Source organism: Lissotriton helveticus, chromosome 7 (genome assembly GCF_964261635.1).
Source record: "Lissotriton helveticus chromosome 7, aLisHel1.1, whole genome shotgun sequence".
Taxonomy (NCBI): domain Eukaryota; kingdom Metazoa; phylum Chordata; class Amphibia; order Caudata; family Salamandridae; genus Lissotriton; species Lissotriton helveticus.
This window is the reverse complement of record NC_136068.1, coordinates 783,717,621-783,739,078: the sequence shown is the minus strand read 5'-3', so window position 1 is coordinate 783,739,078 and position 21,458 is coordinate 783,717,621. Positions and strand designations below refer to the sequence as shown.

The 21,458-nt window shown below is 41.9% G+C and overlaps 1 protein-coding gene across 7 annotated transcripts in view; it reads right to left on the bottom strand.

Moving 5' to 3' along the window:
* LOC144769184 (uncharacterized) overlaps positions 1 to 21,458 on the bottom strand; it is a 4,448,662-nt gene that overhangs the window by 1,593,024 nt on the left and 2,834,180 nt on the right. For all 7 annotated transcript variants that reach the window (XR_013598674.1, XR_013598675.1, XM_078653198.1 and 4 more), the window contains one exon: positions 17,512 to 17,834. Coding sequence is in view for 5 of the 7 variants with exons in the window: in XM_078653198.1 (XP_078509324.1) it covers positions 17,512 to 17,834 (323 nt within the window). In the remaining 2 variants the exon portion in view is untranslated. The remainder of the gene's footprint in view (positions 1 to 17,511; positions 17,835 to 21,458) is intronic.

The window sequence follows — 21,458 nt, the reverse complement described above, 5'->3', positions numbered from 1 at the left end:
CACCTCCTACCTCAGGATGACCGGCGAATTAGCATTCTAAGGCAGGGAAACTTAAAGACCATACCACCTTTGGTATGCAAATCTGGCTTTCCTCCCAGGAGAGGATGCAAACCCCCCTGTCCAGAGCCCATTAGGCCCCTAGACATGTGGGGAAAATAGTAGTCAGAGAGGCGTGTTCACCTTAAGGCTAGTTTCACACCTAAAGTGGGCTACCTGAAGTGAATACAAAAATCAGAAGTCTGCCATATTTGTGATGGCAAATGTAGGAACTCTGGGACAGGGTTACGCCCACTTTCCACATGAGTGGTCAAATAGGGGGCGTAGGGACCTCAGTGATAAGTAGGCCATTGGCTAATACACTATACTCCCCTAATGAGCCTTAAATGTAGTATTTAGGAGAGCCCCTCACATTAGGAATTCAGATTCTGGCAACCTAAACGAAGATGAAGGACTAAAGAGCTGTAAAAAGCAAGAACTGGGGAACAAGCAACTGATGTGCTCATACTCTAAGCTGCTGTGCCTCCAAAAGCCTGGGAGGACTACAGCGCTTCAGCAAAAACTCAGGAAGACACTGAAAAGCACCTCAGCACATGGCTGCATGGCTGTCCAAGGTGACCTGGTGGTGCTGCATTGGATCTTGCTGCATCCTTACCTTAAGTCCAGGAGATTGGTCCTGTAAGTCGTTGTGAAGCACCTGTATGCTGCGTATGTTTCTCCTCCATCGGATAACGATGCCCCATCTGAAAATTGCACTGTGGATTTTTAAAACCTAAAGTATTTCTATCTCAAAACGTACTTACTTGATTTTGATGATCTTCATGCCAAAACCTATATAAAGATAAGAGTTGTTTTTATACATTGGTGTGGATCTCCATTATTGCATAGTGTGTATCATTTTATCGACTGTGTGTGTATTGTAGATATCTAACATGCCTCTTTGATAAGCCTAAGGCTGCTCCACCATACTATCCCCTTGGACAGCAACTTGGGATTGCAAGAGCAAGCTGTGGTATTTTAAATTCTGAACCCGCTTCATAAAAGTCGTCGTATCATGACGATTTTGGTAACATTAGACCGAAAATGGCAAGTGTAAGATATACGAGCATTTTCGTCATATATGAGTGGCGAGATCACCATTAAATCAGGGATTTCGTCCTGAACCCTCGGGTTCCATTTTGTACATGGCAGCCATTTTAGAGTTGCCCTCACATAGGCTGATGATTAAGGCCAAGCGAGTCTTAAGGACACGTACACCTTCAGCTGACTTCTCTGTGACCTGGGCAAGCTGACTCCACTGCCCGAAGCCAAACCTGTTCGACCAGTTCCTTTCCCAGTAGCTGATCAAGATTAAGCATCAAGGCACAGGAGATCATAAACCTTTATTGCCCACAACTATGTCTTATCTTACTCACACCTGTCTCTGCTCCTTTCTTTATGGCCTGTTTATGATGGGGATGTGCCGGGTTTTTATTATGGGTTTGTGCAGCTTGTGTAAGAAGGAATGATGGGTTTTGCATGCTTGCAAAAGCTAGGACTGCCCCTTACTTTTTGTACTGAGTCATGTAACGCTAAAAACATATAAAAGGACTCTGCCCTCTGTGTTCCTGAGACTACCTCATTCAGTTGCTACGGCTTCTGGGTGACGTGGCCTCACTGAGCGAGTTTAATAAAGATGTCTTTTTCATATTACAGCTTCTGTGCCAAGTTCTTTGTTATATTAGTAAGTATTCCCTGAGAACAAAAATCTCAGTACTTCAAATGGCACCCAACGTGGGGCCTCATCAGAGAAGTGACTTTCTGTGGGAGTGATCGTGTCAGGAGACTGAAATCTACTGAGGAGGACAGAACAGGATTCTACTAAGAAGGTACTCTGTGCACAGGAATTCTGGAGATTCTTTGATTCTGCAGCCCAGTATATTTCTGATCTTCTTGATTTTGATCCTCCACATGATGTCACTCCTGACTGAGAACCTTTTTTTGACGTGAGTATTCTTAAAAAGACCATTAGGTCATGTAGAACTTGACAGTTAGAATCTGGATAATATTTTGATTAGTAAAAGTAAGAGTTAAGTATAAGTGGGTCGCTCCCAGTCCTTTGTTCCTAAGTCTGGTTCTTAGTTTGATTTGTCCTTAGTTTTTATTTGAATATTGCAATTTTCAAAAACCGAGGGTCTTGTATATTTACGAGTGTATCGATAGAGATAGCCCCTTGAAGTTTGAAGCTAGATTAGTGAGCTATAAGATGCCTGATCTTATCAAATTTGGAGATTTGTGTTGGCCAACTTTGTATACGTTTGGATTAGCCGGCTTCCCCTAAAGGGAATATTTAAATAGGTTTAGCTTTAAAAACATATTTCTTCCTTGGTGATTTTTGTATCCCCAGGGAATTAAAATATGACATAATACAAAACAAGGATCCTTTGTTCTGTGCAATTTTATGAATAGAGAAATGCAGAACGGTTTTTGGTGTTCTGCCAGCCAAAGCTAGTGAATTAAGTGTATTGTGGCTTCGTGCACATACATACATCTGTTGGGCCGTGTTGTTTTTTGCAGTCTCTTGGAACGCTATTGAAACATGTTTCTTGTAAATATGACTTACAGCTAAGTATTTACAAATGGTTTGGTTTGGGTACAGTCTGTAGGCTGTCCTTTGTTTTCGTCCTGAGTGTTGATTTGTGGGTTCAATGTGTGTTTCAATGTCTATGTGGTTTTCTCATTAGTGTAACTTCAGTATGTGAATTGCAATGGCGCAATTAAGGAATACAATAGCTACAGCGCTGTATTGTGTGTCCTGAGTGTTTGAATCTTTTCTCTTTATGTCTGCAATGAGCTCAATATGTGTTTGTAGGTTTCTTGATGTTTTCAGTCTGTTAAGTAAAATGTCAGATTAATTAATATTAAGTAGAACTTAAATAACACTCTAGCAATATACTATGTCACATGCAAAAAATGGCTATATGTTGCTATTTAATTTACAGACTAAGTAAAAACGCATATGTGCAAACTGTTAAATGCTTAAAATAGATAAAGTTAAAATTCACATTCACTAGGAATATGAAGGGCCTCAAAAATAATTGTGTGTTTTGTAGCAAAACGAATTTATAGCATTTTTTAGTACATGCATTGTAGTACATCAGTAAAAGGCAAACACTTCAGCTAAAGCGACTTTTTGCTAGATTTAAATGCATCTTATTGCACGCGCATTTTTAAAACTTGAAATGTCTGTTTTCAGTAAGACTGAAAGCGTGCTCAGGTTTCAGCACTGTGCAGGGCCTTTCCTGCCGTTAAGGCAACAGATGTTGTTTTTCGAAGGCCATGAATGGCATCGGAATGTTTATTTAGCACAGTTGGACTTTTTCATTTCAGAATAGTGTTTTAGAGGGTTACAAAAATAAGGTTCATCACTTTGTATCACTGGAAGACATTCCAATTGCCGTTTTCCTCTCTTTAAACATTTTTTTCAAAGTATATTTTTGTTTCTGTTGCTAAATACTGATTGTCCTTAAAAAATGGCGAGAAAAATGTCACGTTTTAAGTTAGGCTTTTGTGCTTAGGCGCATAAATGAATGCATCTAAAAATGATAGGCAAGGGATGCAGCCTAACTTTATATGTGGAATTATCATAAAAACAGATAATTGGTTTCAATGAACGAAAAATTATTAATTATGGAAAAATTATTTGAAAAAAAAATTGTTTTTTTAAAATCGTTTTTTGATATTTATAAAGCTTAATACTCATACTATGACCTCCTAGTATTAAAAATTGATTTAAGTTATGTGTTACTGTATAATTAGGTAATTTGCATGTTGGTTTTTGCTTGGCGCATGCGTAAAAACTCATTTTTTCAAAGGAATTAGATGTGATATTCTTAATGTCCAATCTTTGCAATGTGTAAAGCACATTCTGAGGATGATTAATAAGTAATATAATTGTAGGATTTTTATTTTTAAGTGCCCCAAAGATAAAAGTCGAAATTGAGTTAAATGGATTTTTAACACAGCATTCTTGCCATTTACCATAGCTTGAAAGTGTCTCTGGCTTCAGTAAATGCATACATTTGTGTATAATACAAACTTGCGAGTTGTTAATAAGGTTGTTTTTCATAGCTCAGTGAGCCAATGTGCCCGGTGCAGACGTTTGTGTTTAATATCAGGGTTGAAGGTTTTTTTTTTTTTTTTTTTTTTTGGGTTTTATAGAGCGCAACAGCTACCCTAGGGCATCCCGGCGCTGGTAACTATCATCCCGGAGAGTGGGCGATCAGGGGGGGGTAGTGCTCATGGAAAGAGGAGGGTCTTCAGTTTTTTCCTAAATCTAAGGTGGTTTTGTTCTTGCCTCAGGGAGAGAGGGAGAGCATTCCACAGTCTCGGAGCGTTGTACGAGAACAAGCGACCACCTGTTCTGGCCTTTCTAATTCTGGGGACTTTTGCAAGGGAGAGGGAGTTAGATCTGAGTTGTCTAGTTGATTGTTGAAAGGACACAAGAAGTCTGAGAATAGGGGGGCCTTCGTTGTGCAGTATTTTATGTGCCATGCACAGGGTCTTAAAGTTGACACGTTCTTTGACTGGCAGCCAGTGCAAATTTCTAAGGGCCGGCTTGGCAGAGGTCCTTGCTGCCGTTCCTGTCAGTATTCTTGCCGCCGCGTTTTGAGAGCATTGGAGTCTGTGGAGTACAGAGGCTGGGGCCCCCAGATATAGGACATTCCCGTAGTCCAGTCTGGAGTTCACCAGCCCCTGCATCAAAAGCTTCCTGGATTGAGGGGGGAGTAGATGGAGAATCTTTCGTGCCATCTTCATAAGGCCGAAGCAAATTCCCGTGGTTTTCCTCGCTTGTGTTTTGAAGCTGAGGTCCTGGTCCAACCATATCCCCAGGCTTTTCACTTCGGCTTTTGGGGATGGAGGGGATCCCATGCATAGTGGCCAGGGAAGGGGGGCGGGTATTTTGTTAGGGTTTCCCAGCAGAAGTATTTCAGATTTTTCCCCATTCAGTTTTAACCGGGATTCGCACATCCATTGGTGAACTTTTTCCAGGCAGCTAGACAAATTGGAGAGGGCGTTGTCGGGTTGGTTGAGGGACACGATGAGCTGGGTGTCATCGGCGTACATTATTGATTTGATCCCAAAGGGTTCAACAACATCCTCGAGAGGAGCCATGTACACATTAAAAAGTGTGGGGCTCAGGGAGGATCCCTGAGGCACCCCACACTTGAGTGCATGAGCCCTGGAGATGGAATGTCCGTCAGTCACTTGAAAAAACCTGTTCTCCAAGAAGGATGCGATCCAGGCCAAGGCGGAGTCAGCCACTCCCAGCCGCCCGAGACGATGAACAAGGGTTGCGTGGTCCACCGTGTCAAAGGCGGCACTCAGGTCGAGGAGGATCACTGCCACCGATCCTCCCCCATCCAGAATGCCCCTCGCTTCTTCGACCACGGCTAACAGGGCGGTATCAGTCCCCTGTCCAGGTCTAAAGCCAGTCTGGGTTGGGCGGAGAAGATGATGGGACTCTAAGAACTCGGAAAGGTGTTGATTTGCCACTCTTTCGGCGATTTTGCTAATTGCCGGTAGCAGAGAGATAGGTCTGAAGTTTGATGGGTCAGAAGGGTCGAGGTGTGTTTTTTTTATAAGAGCCTTTACCGTGGCTTTTTTCCAGTTTACTGGGACTATGCCAGTTTCAAAGGAGGCATTGATCAGGTTAGTGAGAGGGGGGCTATGGTAGAAGCAATTTGTTTAAGTTTACTGATCGGGGCTGGGTCAGATGGGGCACCGCTTTTGACTTTGTGCAAGACACTAAGGAACGTTTCGATAGTAATTTGGGGGAAGGAAAGCAGCCTAGGGGCGTCTTGGGAGGTCGGGAAGAAAGAGTCTTTTAGTGCAGTTGTCGCAGGCGGGAGGGAGTTCAGGATTTTTTCGATTTTTTTTGAGAAAAAATCGGCCATCTGGTTGCATTTTGCGCCATCCAGGTCAGGAGGGGGTGGGGGTTCCTGTATTTTGGAAAGGAGCTTGACTATCCGGTAAGTCTCTTTTGCGGAGTTGGTTGCGGCTAGTATTTGATCCTCGAAGTAGGAGGCTTGAGCCGTTTTAAGTGCATTTTTATAAAGCCTGATGTGGGCTTTGTAGCCACTTCTATCATCCGAGTGCCAGTGCTTTCTCCATTGGCGTTCCAGCCTTTTGCCTTTCCGTCTTAGTTCCCGTAGTTCCTCGGTGAACCACGGTAGTTTGGAGGATTTCCTATTAGTAGGAAGGGCTTTGAGAGGCAGGACTGTGTCGAGGGAGTTAGTGACCCATTTATGTAATTGAATTTCAGCTTTGGAGGGGTCAGGGTCGACTGTGGGTAGTGTGGAGAGCAGCGAGTGCTCCCATAGGGTAGTATCTAGTTTTTTCCATGGCCGTGACGGGGCCCGGGAGCAGGGAGTATCCGAGATTTTCTTTGGGAGTTGGAGTTTGAGAGGGACCAAAAAGTGGTCGGACCAGGGGAGAGGGAGAGGGGTTTGAGCGGACAATTTGGAAAGATTAGAGAAGATGGGATCTAGCAAGTGTCCTTTCAGGTGGGTAGGGTCGTTGCTAAGTAGTTGTAAATTTAGGGAGTTTAGATCAGCTTTAAGTTCTGTGGCAAGTTTGTTGCCTTGATCATCAAAGTGGAGGTTTAGGTCCCCGAGTATGGTAAAATTTGGCGTTACGCATGCCAGGGAGGTAGTGGCATCCATGAGTGAGTTTAAAAAACACCCCACCTGCCCAGGGGGCCGGTATATTAGCAGCCCAGTTAGTGTGGTAGATGGCGGCAGGTGTAGAGAGAAAAGGACATTTTCACAGTTGAGAACAGGACTGTCTTTAAGTTGACAAGTGAGGTTCTCGCGATAAATAATCGCGATGCCCCCACCCGTGCCCGTCGGCCTGTTAAGGTTTTTGATGTGATACCCAGGAGGTAGTGCTTGGATAATGTCCGGGTCAGAGCTCTCGGACAGCCACATTTCTGTTAAAAACAGAACGTCCAGGTCCGACTCTGTTAATAGCAGGTTGATTTCGGCATGGTGTTTGGGGAGTGACCTGCAATTCAGGAGGGCCATCTCCAGACAGGCGGGTTCAGAATGAGCTAAGGGGGAGGCCCTGTACGCGCAACTAGGGCATTTATGGTGCTCCTGTTCCGGATTGATAGGTCCATTACATCTGGTGTTTGACAATTCTCTGAGTTGGTGCAGAGTTTTTTGTTCGTAAGTAATTCGAGATAGTTCTGAGCCGACCAGAGGTGTGGGCTCACGGCTCGGGCTGGCGCGGACGGGCGCAGACGGGCTTGCCTTAGGCGCGCCTTTGGCGCGCCATCGTCGCGCCCGCTGCGCTCGTCCGCTGCGCTTCCTATACTGGCACATGTTTTGTACGGTGAGGAGTGCACGTCAGAAGGGGGTGTGGTCACCAGGGGTGGGCGTGTCTATCCTCGCGCCTCGCCCTCGAGAATGGCGATCAGGGAGTCTATCGTTGCAGCGTGTGTACGCTGTTCAAGGAAGCAAGAGTAAGTGAGTAAGTGAAATATTTTAAAAAGCAGTTTTTATCACACAGAAAAGATTTTAAAATAAGCAATCTCGCTCCCGGCTTTCCGCCTCAGGAGTCTCTCGGGAAGTAGTGTCGCGCTTTAAGATCAGCGCGCACTATTTATACTGTTCAGAGGGGGCGTGGTCACCAGGGGTGGGCGTGTCTATCCTCGCGTCTCGCCCTCGAGAATGGCGATCAGGGAGTCTATCGTTGCAGCGTGTGTACGCTGTTCAAGGAAGCAAGAGTAAGTGAGTAAGTGAAATATTTTAAAAAGCAGTTTTTATCACACAGAAAAGATTTTAAAATAAGCAATCTCGCTCCCGGCTTTCCGCCTCAGGAGTCTCTCGGGAAGTAGTGTCGCGCTTTAAGATCAGCGCGCACTATTTATACTGTTCAGAGGGGGCGTGGTCACCAGGGGTGGGCGTGTCTATCCTCGCGCCTCGCCCTCGAGAATGGCGATCAGGGAGTCTATCGTTGCAGCGTGTGTACGCTGTTCAAGGAAGCAAGAGTAAGTGAGTAAGTGAAATATTTTAAAAAACAGTTTTTATCACACAGAAAAGATTTTAAAATAAGCAATCTCGCTCCCGGCTTTCCGCCTCAGGAGTCTCTCGGGAAGTAGTTAGAAGGTTCTAACTTTAGCAGGGCCCATTTAGGAGTTCATCCATGTTAGGTTGCTAAAATGAGTACCATTGTATAGGGTGGTAGCAAACATTTGTTCTAAAAACTGGTATGTGTGAATCATTCACAGTAAATATAGTAGGCCTCGGGATGAGCAGAAACTGTGGGCTAGGAGAACAGGCTGCTCACGTTGCGCTAAGATGCTATCTTTAGTTTTCCTGTAAACAATGGAGGAGGCTGTCATGTTGACATTTGTGACCTTTTAAATTCGAGCCTTGTCTCTGTGAAATACAGAATAAGCTTGCTAAACAGGCCCCTGAAAGGCGGAATTTCTGGTTTCTCCATAAGAACATCAATACAATTACAGAACTTAATTCCAAAAGGGAAATATAAAAAAGGTTTCTTTAAAAGTCCCAACATCATGACATTTGTATTTCTGCTCTAAAAAAATAATGTCTGCTAGTCACTTTTATTTGACAGAAAACGAAGTGTTGCATTACGTCTTAGACAAAAATAAGATGCAGCCTTTTACTAAAATTTTGAAGCCTACATGAATAAGTAAGAACGATTTGCCAATTAAGTTATTTTTGGAAAGTTAAAAGGGCTTCATGTTGCAAGGTGACTGACAAAATGGTAACAGTTAAGTAATGGAAATTTATTTTTGTGTTTCTTAATGTGTATCATGTTTTGTCTTCTGATTCGTTTGTTATCAGAAATGTCTCTCTTTTGTGTGCTGTGTATTTTTTCTTTTCGCTTCTGCTCACAGATCATTCATGGATTGCTCTGGGGATTTTAAGCCTAACAAGACACGTGAGTTTGGTTGGTTGAAATGAGATGGTTTTTTTTGCGCAACACCTTTGCAAAGAAATGTCCATGCGTTTTTCATGTTTGTGTATTTGGTTCTATCATGAATTGTTCTTGCTGGTTCTGAGTGTCTATCAGTTGTATTTGACAACTGATACCCACTAATATTGGTGATCTACTGTCAAAGAGGAGGGTAACAACCTGACATGGTATTATGCGTCACCGCTCATTTATATATGCTATTGTTTTACAGCGAGTAGGCTTGACGTCCGTTTAGTCCATTTTTGCATGTTTATGTTACGTTTATGTTGCTGCTTAAGAAATTATTACAAGTTCACCTGTGTTGTTGTGAGGGGACATGTATGACGATACGTGTCGCTTCACTGATACTAAAATTCACAGATATGATTTTTTTTCATATTGGGAACCAGACAGACAACACTTCACCAGTCTATGTCAAATTTGGCTATAAGTATTGAAGAAAAATAAACAGCAAATTGTGTCATTTGTAGTCACGATACTGCCCTTTCCTGTAAGGAACAGGCAGCCCTAAAATTATATATCCTGATTGGACGTAAGGATAAATTATAGATTTGTGACTCTTGTACATGGTGACCTAATTTCTATATTACATTAGTCAGTTTTATTCTGCTTCCTAAGTAGTGGCTTGTACCATAGAAGAAACCAGGTTTCATTTTTACCTGAAGAAGGAACTGGAACATTAGCTGAGATTACCGAATATGGTGCAGAGGGCCAGCAGTAGAATTACATTTGTAAACTAATTATTATTATCAGTGTATTGTTCAGGTTCGCACTTTCAGATTGCAGTAATGTACCATGGACCCCCATTTTTTGTGTAATTCCCTGTTGCATAACTAGACTGGTTTCTAAGAATTTTCTTTAGGCCTATTCTGATGTTTTTCCAGTCTGACTGTTAGGACTGTTAGGACTGATTAACTGACTCAATACTATAGCAAGATAAGCTTTCCACCTCAATAGGAGACACATTACGTTTTTTTGTTTTTTTGATTATGAAAAATTCAATGCCTATTCTAATTTGCTTTTTAGTTCCTTTTTTACTGCTTTAATTTTTGATAGACCAGATGTATTTTAAATAATGGAAATACCAGGACTCTCTGGTTCTTGACTTTTGTTTCCACATCTTGATCATTAGCTTTTGTATTGCATAGTCCACCTGAGGCACAATTAGTAAAAGAAGGTATCTACATGTCCCTGATAATATGTATGTGATCTCTCTTTTGAGATGTTCTAGATGAGGAATTTAGGAACACCTATATGAAATCATTGAGATAAAATGTGTTTACCCAATTAGACGATGCCACTATGCGTGAGGACATCCATTCAGATACAATTCCCATGTCGCTATGATGATGAAGGATATGCTCTCACACGGAAACCCAATTGAAGAGCCTAGATGCACTGTTTTGCCTATTGCCTTTGTTTTTGTATTGCCTTTGAGAATGACAGTGTATTTCAATGCAAAATTGTCCCATGGCGTGTGGCCACTCCTTTGAAGATCGCAGGCCACCTGTTTGCAGTCCCCTTGTTGTACAATGAACTGTTTAAAGCATCGCACTAGCTTCATCAGAAGGCGTTCAACATCAGAAAAGAATGACCAATGAAGAGCACAATATCTGTAGTGTCTGCCGCAGAGGAGAAATACGGTGCACTGCCTTGAGAAATTGAGACTTTTTGAATGAGCTACGAGTGTTTGCCAGGAGGGCACTCCAACAGATACTGAGCATTAGAGCATGGGAGGCCTGAATCCAAAGGCCCATGCAACAACGGGAGCAGACTTGATTGGACAATAGAAGCCTGCCAGAGAGGCTTTTTGAACAGACTCTGGGCATAGTTGGTTTTACAAGAGGTTTCCGTGTGATTGTAGAGACTAAGTGTTAGGAGAATGATTTTATTGTTCTGCTGGCATTATTTTAAATTAGTATTCTGTTTAGTAAAAGCAGAATAAAGTCCATTTTCTGTGGAAGAGTATCCCCTTTTCACCTCAGAGCATTAATGAGGGTCACCACTGGTTCACTTGAACATATAATAAATTACAGAAATGTATAGGAAGACCTAAAATGTTACTGTATAATTTTAGGATTTACATTTTGCTTAGGGTTGTGAAAAATTGTGATTTCATTTGTAATAGCGGTCACTACTTTGTCTATATGTTCTTAACAACGTGTTTTCTAGTGCTTTTAAACATGACATTGTCTTTTATGGGAGGGATTGTTTTTGCTGCCAAATTGACATCTGTACCCACCTCCCAACCTATGTCTCTTCCTACTGCTACTTCTTTGCATTCTTTCCATATTTTACCTGAACATGGACTAGTTAGGAGGTCAGAGTTTACTGATAATTCCTTTCGTATAGTTTCTACATCAACACCAGTCAGTAGTAAACATCACTAATTGTTGGGTGTGTGGTCTTATACCACATACTAGAGATAGAGGTAGTCCCTATTTGGTCCTGCCATATATGGCCTTTGTGCTACTACGTGTGTGCCTGTCCCGAGAGAGTTGTCTGTCCCGAGAGAGTTGCTAAGTAATAGGATTATGCTTCAGCAACATCTTGATGATTTGATGAACATAGACCTGGACTCACATTAGCGTGAGTGTAGGTTATTGCCTATGTAAGGGCAAAAGGATGGTCTGTGGTACTTTAAATTCTGAACCCGCTTCATAAAAGTCGTCGTATCATGACGATTTTGGTAACATTAGACCGAAAATGGCAAGTGTAAGATATACGAGCATTTTCGTCATATTTGAGTGGCGAGATCACCATTAAATCAGAGATTCCATCCTGAACCCTCAGGTTCCATTTTGTACATGGCAGCCATTTTAGAGTTGCCCTCACATAGGCTGATGATTAAGGCCAAGCGAGTCTTAAGGACACGTACACCTTCAGCTGACTTCTCTGTGGCCTGGGCAAGCTGACTCCACTGCCCGAAGCCAAACCTGTTTGACCAGTTCCTTTCCCAGTAGCTGATCAAGATTAAGCATCAAGGCACAGGAGATCATAAACCTTTATTGCCCACAACTATGTCTTATCTTACTCACACCTGTCTATGCTCCTTTCTTTATGGCCTGTTTATGATGGGGATGTGCCGGGTTTTTATTATGGGTTTGTGCAGCTTGTGTAAGAAGGAATGTTGGGTTTTGCATGCTTGCAAAAGCTAGGACTGCCCCTTACTTTTTGTACTGAGTCATGTAACGTTAAAAACATATAAAAGGCCTCTGCCCTCTGTGTTCATGAGACTACCTCATTCAGTTGCTACGGCTTCTGGGTGACGTGGCCTCACTGAGCGAGTTTAATAAAGATGTCTTTTTCATATTACAGCTTCTGTGCCAAGTTCTTTGTTATATTAGTAAGTATTCCCAGAGAACAAACATCTCAGTACTTCAAAGCCTGTGTCCACTTATAAGAGAATACCTGGACTCTTTGCACAGTATACCGCTTTTTGGTATACCACATAAAGAGCCAGCTTCCTACAGTCCCACTTCCAATCTAATCTCAATGAGGAAGCCAATTAAGAAGTCTTGGGTATTCTCCACCCATATATGCCTTTGTGTGTCATTATTTGGGGAGTGTTGAAGTGTGAATGAGAGAAGTATTTCTTGCTCCATCTTGGAGGCCTTGTTCAATAACACATCCTTCACAGATAATTCCTGTTAGCTGCATGGTAGCTGCTCGTTATTATGGGTAGGGCTGAGTTGTTTCTCAGTAAGGTTCTCCTACTAGATGAGGCTCAGCTTAGGCTTGATAGCTTTGTGGTCTGTTGCATCTCTTTGGTACCATAGTCAGTGCAGGAATATCCTCGTCATAAACCAATGTCTCTCTGCCCACTTTTGATGTGACCTTTGCTGTGACCAGGTTCCAGCCTCCACCTCTCCTGCCTGGGCTGGTTTCGAGGGCTCTCCTCTTTTTGCTTTGCCATTCAGGACTGTTTGGCTAATGTCTTATCTTCACCAGGCCCATTTGCAGCCTAGGCTCAAACATCCCTCTAGGCCCTTCACTCTAATCTTTAACAGTGCCTCTAACTCTGTGGGATTGTGCTAGTGCTCTGTGTTTCCCAGTGTAATTCTTGCTGATCTTCAACTCAGTACTGTCATCACTATCTCGAGGAAAGTTCAAAGCCTCATCGCTAGCCCTTCTACTAAATGCATGCTCACTGCTGTAATGCAGTCACTGAGAGGGGCTTACTCCCAATTCCGAAACTTTATGTAGGTCACTATTTACCTGGGAATGCTTTCAAGTTCACCCCTAGTGGTCTGGGACCTGTAATCATCACAATAATCACCCAAAAACAAGGGAAAACAAAAAGAGGGTGAGAGATACCACTACTCCACTCTCCAGTTGGCCACACTCCCTATTATGGGTTTTTATAGCAGCACTGGCAATGCTTTCAGCTGAAGCACCCTTTCACAGTACTGCCAGGGGATTTAAATACTATGGACTCCCACTGGTTTGGAATATGATAAAAAGCATTCCACTGGCATGGGTGTTATTTTGGAATTGGACTCTTCAATAATTCGGTAATTTTCTAAGTGCTCACCATCTTAAGTATAGGACTATGTTCTAGTCAGGAAGAGTTCTTGAGCTGTCGGCTTCCTTGTAAGTGCACCCGGGAGCCACCTTCTTATAGTGTCTGGACTCTTTTTCCAGAGCTCTCTTCTTGTGATTGGTGGGCTATGTCTCTCAAATATCTTTTCATCCACCTCGACTGCCATAATCTCCATCCCTAGGTAGGCTTGACCACATGGTACTACAGTAGACCCTTGAGAGATGTGAGCAATTGGAAAGGATTCAGGCAAGAGCCGTACCAAATATTTATGATTGGCTGATATTTTGAGAGACTATATTTTAATATATATTTTTGCAGTCTATATTTTTCCATTCCATATGTTGGCAAGATGCTATAGACTTTGGTGGATAGATAACACAGGCTCACCATATAATTCCAGATCAATAGTGGACTGCAGAAATGTCATTGACTCACCATGTAATTCCAAAGCTACAAAGGATTGGTAATCTTAAGTAATATTCAAGGAGACCAAGTTACTTACCTTCTGTAATGCCTTATTTGGTAGAGACTATATCTACCAGCAGATTCCTTACCATCAATTTCCACAGGCATCGGACTGTATCCAGAAGATTATTTGTTAGCAGGTCCCCTGTGCTCCGGTAGGTGGCATCGATCGGCTCCACGTGGCGTCATCCTACACCAGAAGTGACGTCCTCGTGACCTATATAGGAACCACCCAGGAGTGCTGACAGCAGTTTCTTTTGTAGAATGAGCTCGCAAGCCTTCAGGAGTTTGCTTCATGGCCAAAGCGTCGCAGATTTTGAGGCAAAGCACAACCCAGCAAGAGACGGTTCGCTTCTGTACCGCCTGACCTTTCTTCACACCAACATGCCCCACAAAGATTTGGTCATCCACCAGGAACTCTTTTGTGCAGTCAAGGTAGAACAGCAATGCTGTTTTTGGGTCCAGAGGGTGGAGTCGTTCCTCCTCTTCAGAGGGATGTGGAGGAGCTTAGAAGGTAGGTAGGATGATGGACTGTCCTACATAGAATGGTATGAACACTTTCGGCAGAAAGGAGGCCCTTGTATGAAGCACCACTTTGTCAATAAATATAGTGAAATACGGTGGCTTGGATGACAGAGTGTGGAAGTAACGGCCCAAAAGACATGCAATGTTCACCGACCACAATGCTAGGCGGGCAGAAGAAAACATTTTCTTCCCCAAATAGTCCAGCCTTTTGGATTTCATGTCTAGAAGCGTGGTAAGAAATGCACCCTGGGAAGTAGAGTCTTAGCCCACAAAGCTCTCTGGGGTAGGTTGTTGGGTAAGGAAGTTTGGGTACCCTGGTGTGGGGAGGTGTTCGCAGTTAATCATCCTATTCACAGGAGCCCCTATGTTGGGGTTGGACCAGGTTGCCAACGGGACATCAGTGAGGTCATCATTGAACAGGATTTGGGGTTGCGATGAGGAAACTCCTGATTGGAGCACCTCTGTCAAGCAGGGGCGTAACAAAGGCCCCCGCAGCCCAGCAGTGTGGGGAGTCCCCCAGGCTTGCCCACACTGGAGGGGGCCACCTCAGCCCCTAGTGATTTGAGTGTGAGTGGCCCCTTCAGCATATTTTACAGGGGGACCCCTCACATTTTGTTATGCCACTGATATCAAGATGTTAGTCTTGACTCCCAAAGAGGGCAACTGGAGGTCAAGGACCTCAGCCGCCCTCTGTGCAACCGGAGCATACCAGTCACCCTTCTTAATAGCCAAGGGATGGGGAAGAAAGTATACCAGTATCTGGAGAAGTATCCAGTTAACTGGAGTCTCCCAGTTCCTCACACCAGTCCATAGCAGGATCTTCTAAGTACAGCTGATATTCTTCTGGGTCCAGTGGCTTCTTCCATTCCTACCCAAGTCCAAGCCCATAGAAATAAGGCTCAAGCTCCGATCTAGGAAGCGCAGTTCCTGTCGGAGTCAGCGTCAGGCGACACCCATCCGGCTCCGTGTTGGAGGTGGGGATCAACATGGGTATGGTGCAGCCGGTGGGCACTGGGAGCATCAGGACCGGTGCGGGGAAGGTCGAGATGGTACGACCAGTGTCAGTCCAGATCCAGGAAGGGATTTCTTGGGTACTGCCGGCTCAGAACCAATGGGGTTCCCTCCGACCCGGTGGGGCCCTAAGGTACACGGAAGGGGTGAAGATTCCCAAAAATTAGACTCATGGCCTCCTAAAACTCTTTGAGTTGGACGGGGGCACTTAGCTCCCAGAAAATAGGAGAGGCATGGAGTCCGCCCAGGTTCAGGCTCAGAAGAACCATGATTAAAGTGCTGACGCTCCCTTTCCTCATTGGTGGCCAGACAAGCAGAAGTCAAAGAACGCTCCAGCTTCTTGCTTTTTTTCTTGTGCCTCTTACCTGAGTGCCCCTAGGACTTCGAATGGAAAGAACAGGACTTCAGGCTTCACAAACAATCCAAGGGCCCTTCCCCATGACCGGGATCTGGATTTCCATGGAGTTGCGCGCCAGGCCACCAACAGCTTCAGGGAATGCTTCCTCAAAGCCTTCGGGATCATGACACAGCAATCTGGGCATGACTTGGTGTTGTGGTCACACTCCAGGGATCACAGACAGATAAGGTGCAGGTGATTCACCGACATTGGCCTGTGACAGTCGCTGCAAGGCTTCAAACCTGTCTTATGAGATGACATCCTCGACACACCAGGGGGTAATAGCTAAAAGAAATGGAAAAAAGTCTGTCAAAAAATGACAGAGGGGAAGCTCTTCCCCGAATCAGCACTGGCTGTCAAGGAAAGAAAAGAACGTACATCAGCACACCTGGGTGGTGCCTATGGGCGGACGATGCCACACAGAGCCGATGAACACCACCTGCTGGTGAACAGGGTACTGCTCATGAAAAATCTTCTGGATACAGCCCAACACCTGGGGGTATTCAAAGGTAAGGAATCTGTGGTTAGTAGTCACTATCAGATACTTGTTGTAGCAGCCTTTGTCGAATATGCAGTTTCCATATTCTAAGATGGATGAACCGTTTTGTTCATTCGGTATTTTCAAATGAGAACCTTAACAATTTGTCTGAGTTTTCCTTTCAATCATAAAACTACTCCCCTGATCAATTATGGAGTACAGGGATCTCCCTTCAGAAAGATAGGTGTTTTACTTTATGGATTCACAGTTTTCATTGGGTAAATAAGCTTGCTAGTGTGCAGGTGCTGAGGGAGTTTAGTGGTGGTGTAGGGAGTTTGAGAAAGAAAAGCTCAAAGAAAGTACTGACAATTTTTAAAAGACAATTTGAAGCAACATAATTTTATGTAAGGCACTACATCAACTCAGGGATCTAGATGCTGGTATGAGCCTGGAGAATTTGCCCTTCGTTAATTATCAGTAGAGTACTGCATAGTGGTGATCGTATGTGGCATAGAGCTCTTTTTGGGTCAGTTAGAACACACAAATACTTAATGAAAGCATATTTAATGTACACAATGTACAGAAAGGGCAATACCAAAATAAATATAAACTCATATCATAACTTTCCTTATTTTGGCTATCTTACATATTGGGGGATTCAAGTGATGCTGCATAGTATGCATGTTGTTTAGTGAAAAGAATACATAGGACAAAAAAATATGTTTATAATTAATGAAAAATCAAAGCCATGGCATTGACTCAGAGTTCAAAATAACAAAATTGATAGCTATTCCAAGTCACATAACAGTCATAAAGAACTTGAATCTATGATAAATGTATCACATTAAAAGCATTTTATCACATAAAAATTGTTAGCAACTAATTATTTTAACAAATAATCATTTAAGGTAAAATGCACATTTAAAGAATCAAATGTGCCTTTTCCTAAATACTTTCTAGCTCCCATCAAGTAACTTGTGCAAATTTCAAGCTATTTAATTGCTTTCATGCCAAGAAGGTATATTTCTAATTAAGTCAACATATATAACTTGTACAACTACACCTTCCGAAGGGGAGGAGATAAGGATCATTAATGTTAGCACTAACCTTACACTGGTGATGCTTGACAAATTGCTTGAAAGAGTAAGATTTCCAGAGTTGGGATTCATGACTGGCATTGCCACACTGGGCGATTCCTTGGAAACAGTCAAATCCTTTGTAGGTGGGATAAGGGCAGTTAGTTCAGGGATTAAAGGTTTACTCTCTTGTGGTAATTTTGAAACAATCTTAGTGCTCTCCTTGGGAAGCATATGCTCTTGTTTTGGTTTGGTTTGGTTTGGTTTTGGTTTTCTCTCTCCTTGATCCACGTTTACAACAGCATCTTTTAATTCAGATTTGCTTTCATGGCGGTTTATTTCCTTGTCATTTTCCTGCAGCATAAATGAGAAATACAAATATATAAGTGTGATGGAAATTAAAACAAAAGTCCTTGATTAAAGTGGGAAGATATTCAAATTGTTTACTCCAATTTATGTTTGTGTCCGAAACAAGATTGCAAGTGAAGTGTAATTTGCTCTACCAGCTGTTTACCCTTCAGTTTAAACCCTGGAGCAAATTAGAGAGAGATTTGTTAATAGTACAAATTGTCAGTTTGAGTTCCTAATGGCAGGTGAAAACATGCACAATCTAAAGATAATTCCCCATTCTGTTGTCTCAACCTTAACAGGCCTTTTGTTTTGCAGGTGCCTAATAAAGCTCAGGTGTGGGGAATTTCTGTAGCCCCAACACATTTTCATATTTATTTTGTCGTTGGAACAAGTCAGGGAAAACTACTGTCTGCAGTTAAGGTAACATTTGTTCCCATATGTCAATGTTCTTCGAACTTGTGTTCATGGCTCATTAATATAAAGCATTTATTATTAGGTTGAGCCCTAGTAGGAAATATATGTTCAAACTGCACTACTAACAGTGTTTCCAGTATAAAAATGTGCACACATGTTTGCAAAGTTTAGGGATAGGAAGCTAGGTATAATGCTTCCAGTATCCTCTCTGATGGATGCACATATATGTAAAAGCTTAAAAGCAAAATTGATGATTCTTTGCTTAAAAAATAAAATGTTCATAAAAACAATACAACTAGGAAAAAATGTTCTGCTAAATTACTGTGAAATTTTATGTATCGTTTCTATGAAGTATCTTTTAGTAAAATGTTTTGATGAAAGCTAGTATTTACCAAACATATTTATATTGGAAAATCAGTGTAACTTATTCCACATAATTATAGTAACATTAAAAAAGGCACACATTGGAAAAGCCAATAGGTATGACATTGGTGGTCAGCCTTTTGGTTTTGACAATATGTGACTTGCAGTACGTGTCTTGCTTTGACATGGTTTTTGTAAAACTTTAATGTTGTAGGAGCTGCCAGGCTCTCATCATTATAACAAACACTGGCAAAAGCCGAAATATTTTTTGGCCTAAAACAGCAGACATTGCCACAAGTTCCTGGCACTAAGCAAAACTACTTTGCGTGCCAATATGCTCTTTGTGAAAGAGCAGAATGCTGTCCCTCACAAAGAAGCCAGCCAGTAGCTAGAGAGAGAGATAGAAATGTAATAAAAACAAAATGTCCTGGTTAATGCAAGACCTAAACAGGGGCCAAATTCTTAAAGCAAGTCACAAAAGTGCACCCATGATATACGTCCTTGCATTCCTGCAGATTTACGACTTTCATGAATTCATGAGAATTTACAGAAGTAGGTCAGGAAAACAAGACTCCTAGAAAATATTTGATGACTGCATTTTAGCACAAGCAAATATGGGATGTGTAGATTTGCTCATGAGAAAATTTGTTGAGCAGTAACAAGTTCACTTTCCTGCCAACCACTTTTTTACCCAACTCTGGAAGAAATTTTACTACTGCCCTTGTCAGGAGTACCAGTGTAACACTTATGGACAACTTAACCTTCGAAAGAACAAGGATTGAATGCCTCTATCTATCCGAATCTCACCTCGGCACACACCCACTATAACAACATACAATTGAAAGGCACATACATTCTCCGTTCATCTACTTTGACTAACCCAAAGAAATCGCATGCTGATCCATGAGCAATCACATAAACCAGCTACAAAATTCTTTTAAAGAAACCTGCCAACTATTTCTCAACCAACTTTCTTTTCTACTGTCATCCTAAGACATCACTCTTCCATTTACTCGGGATACCACACTATAACCAAAGGTAGCAATGAGGCACTCCTGCGACCCCCCCCCTCCCTCCATCGATTGACTGGCAGGAGAAGAAGACAGGCACTGTACCTTAACCCCTTCCACACTCATGACGAGCTGGGCTCGTCATGAGGTAGCCTCCTGCTACGCTCATGACGAGCCCAGCTCGTCATGTAACATGTGTTTTTGTTGATTCCAGCACACAGCGGGAAAATGCATAGCATCGATGTGGTTAAAATTCCACAGCACCAACAGAATGCAAAAGAAAAGAAATAAGCAAATCACAAAATACCTTAAATATAGACCAATCAATTCCTGCTCTACAGACTTTTTCAGTCATATTCTAAACATGGCTCCCACATGGCTTTGCAACAATTATTCATAAAATATTAGCACAAAAAAACTCAAAAAAAGACAATGCATTGCCATCATATTTAAAGAATATCTTAAAACTAGATATCCTTACTTTTCAAATTCAAAGGTCACTCACAGCTTCTTCATTGTAACCTCTCTCCCATCTGAGGACCACTGAGACAGTATTGTTGTAAACAAGGTTGTGGACAAAAATATTGTGTCAAAAATATTGATTACCACAATATCATGATCCCATACTTTTAATGGTAAGTGCAAAAATATCGGGGAAAAAATGTCATTGATACTAATATCATCCAAAAACAGACAAATATACAGAATTTTTAAAATGTAAATAAAGTTTAACCCTTTGAATGCGGGCGGAATTCCCCAGCGATGCTGCACATTTGGAGAGTGCGCAAACCAGACGGCTCCCGGCTGTCCCGGCAGTCCGACACACCCACCCAATGTGGCGTCGGACGACCGCATCCAAGGGGTTAAAAAAGTTAATGTTAAATATTTTAATATATAGATTTAATATAATGTACATTAAATATATTCCAATAATATGTAATACTATATATATAGGTATATACTTCTATAAACACACAAATGTGTTTATATTTATATAAATATGTATATATTCATATTGTGTAACATAATTAATACAAATATTTATTTTACATTTTTTTTATATTTTGAATCTGTTACTATGAAAATACTACATTTATTTACACTATATTCATTATTTTATATTTAAAATGTATTAATATAAAGAAAATAAATAAATATATACATATATAGTGGTACTAATACATTTATAATAATATTAAGATTAATATAATGTATAAAATATATATATATTCGTTCCAACAAACCTGCCGTTATAGGAAGAGACTCGGACACCCAAAACTCCTTGCAGGAAAGTTTTATTATGCAGGTAAAAAACGACACGTTTCGCCATTACCGCTTGAACGCGCTCGTCAAACAGTGTAAGCGACCATCTTAAGTACACATTCAAATCACCCCAAAATTTCATCACAAAGTGCAAAGTAACGTGGCGGACATTTTAACAAAGGCACATTAACATTCTTGGTAATTGTTTAAGTTAATACATTTCATGATTCATAATAAATTACGTCTAGTTTATCGATCTCAACTATGAATCGCATCATATCCAGTATTTACACCGCTCGATAATTATTATAAAGTTTGCGCCCACAATTCATAATACAAACATAATCGTGTATTACCAAGATGCACGTGTTGAGGGACGAAAATTATTGTAAAATACTGAATCTCCAGGTAATATAACTTATTATTTCTGTATTCCCTGTCACCTGATGTTTTCAAATAGTCAACTTGCTGCTTACTGGTTAAACCCTTCAGTGACTTTATATCGTCACTGTTCATTGGTCAAGGCAAGCGTGTGTTCGTTGCTATGTTACAACATATGATTCATGGCAATTGAAAA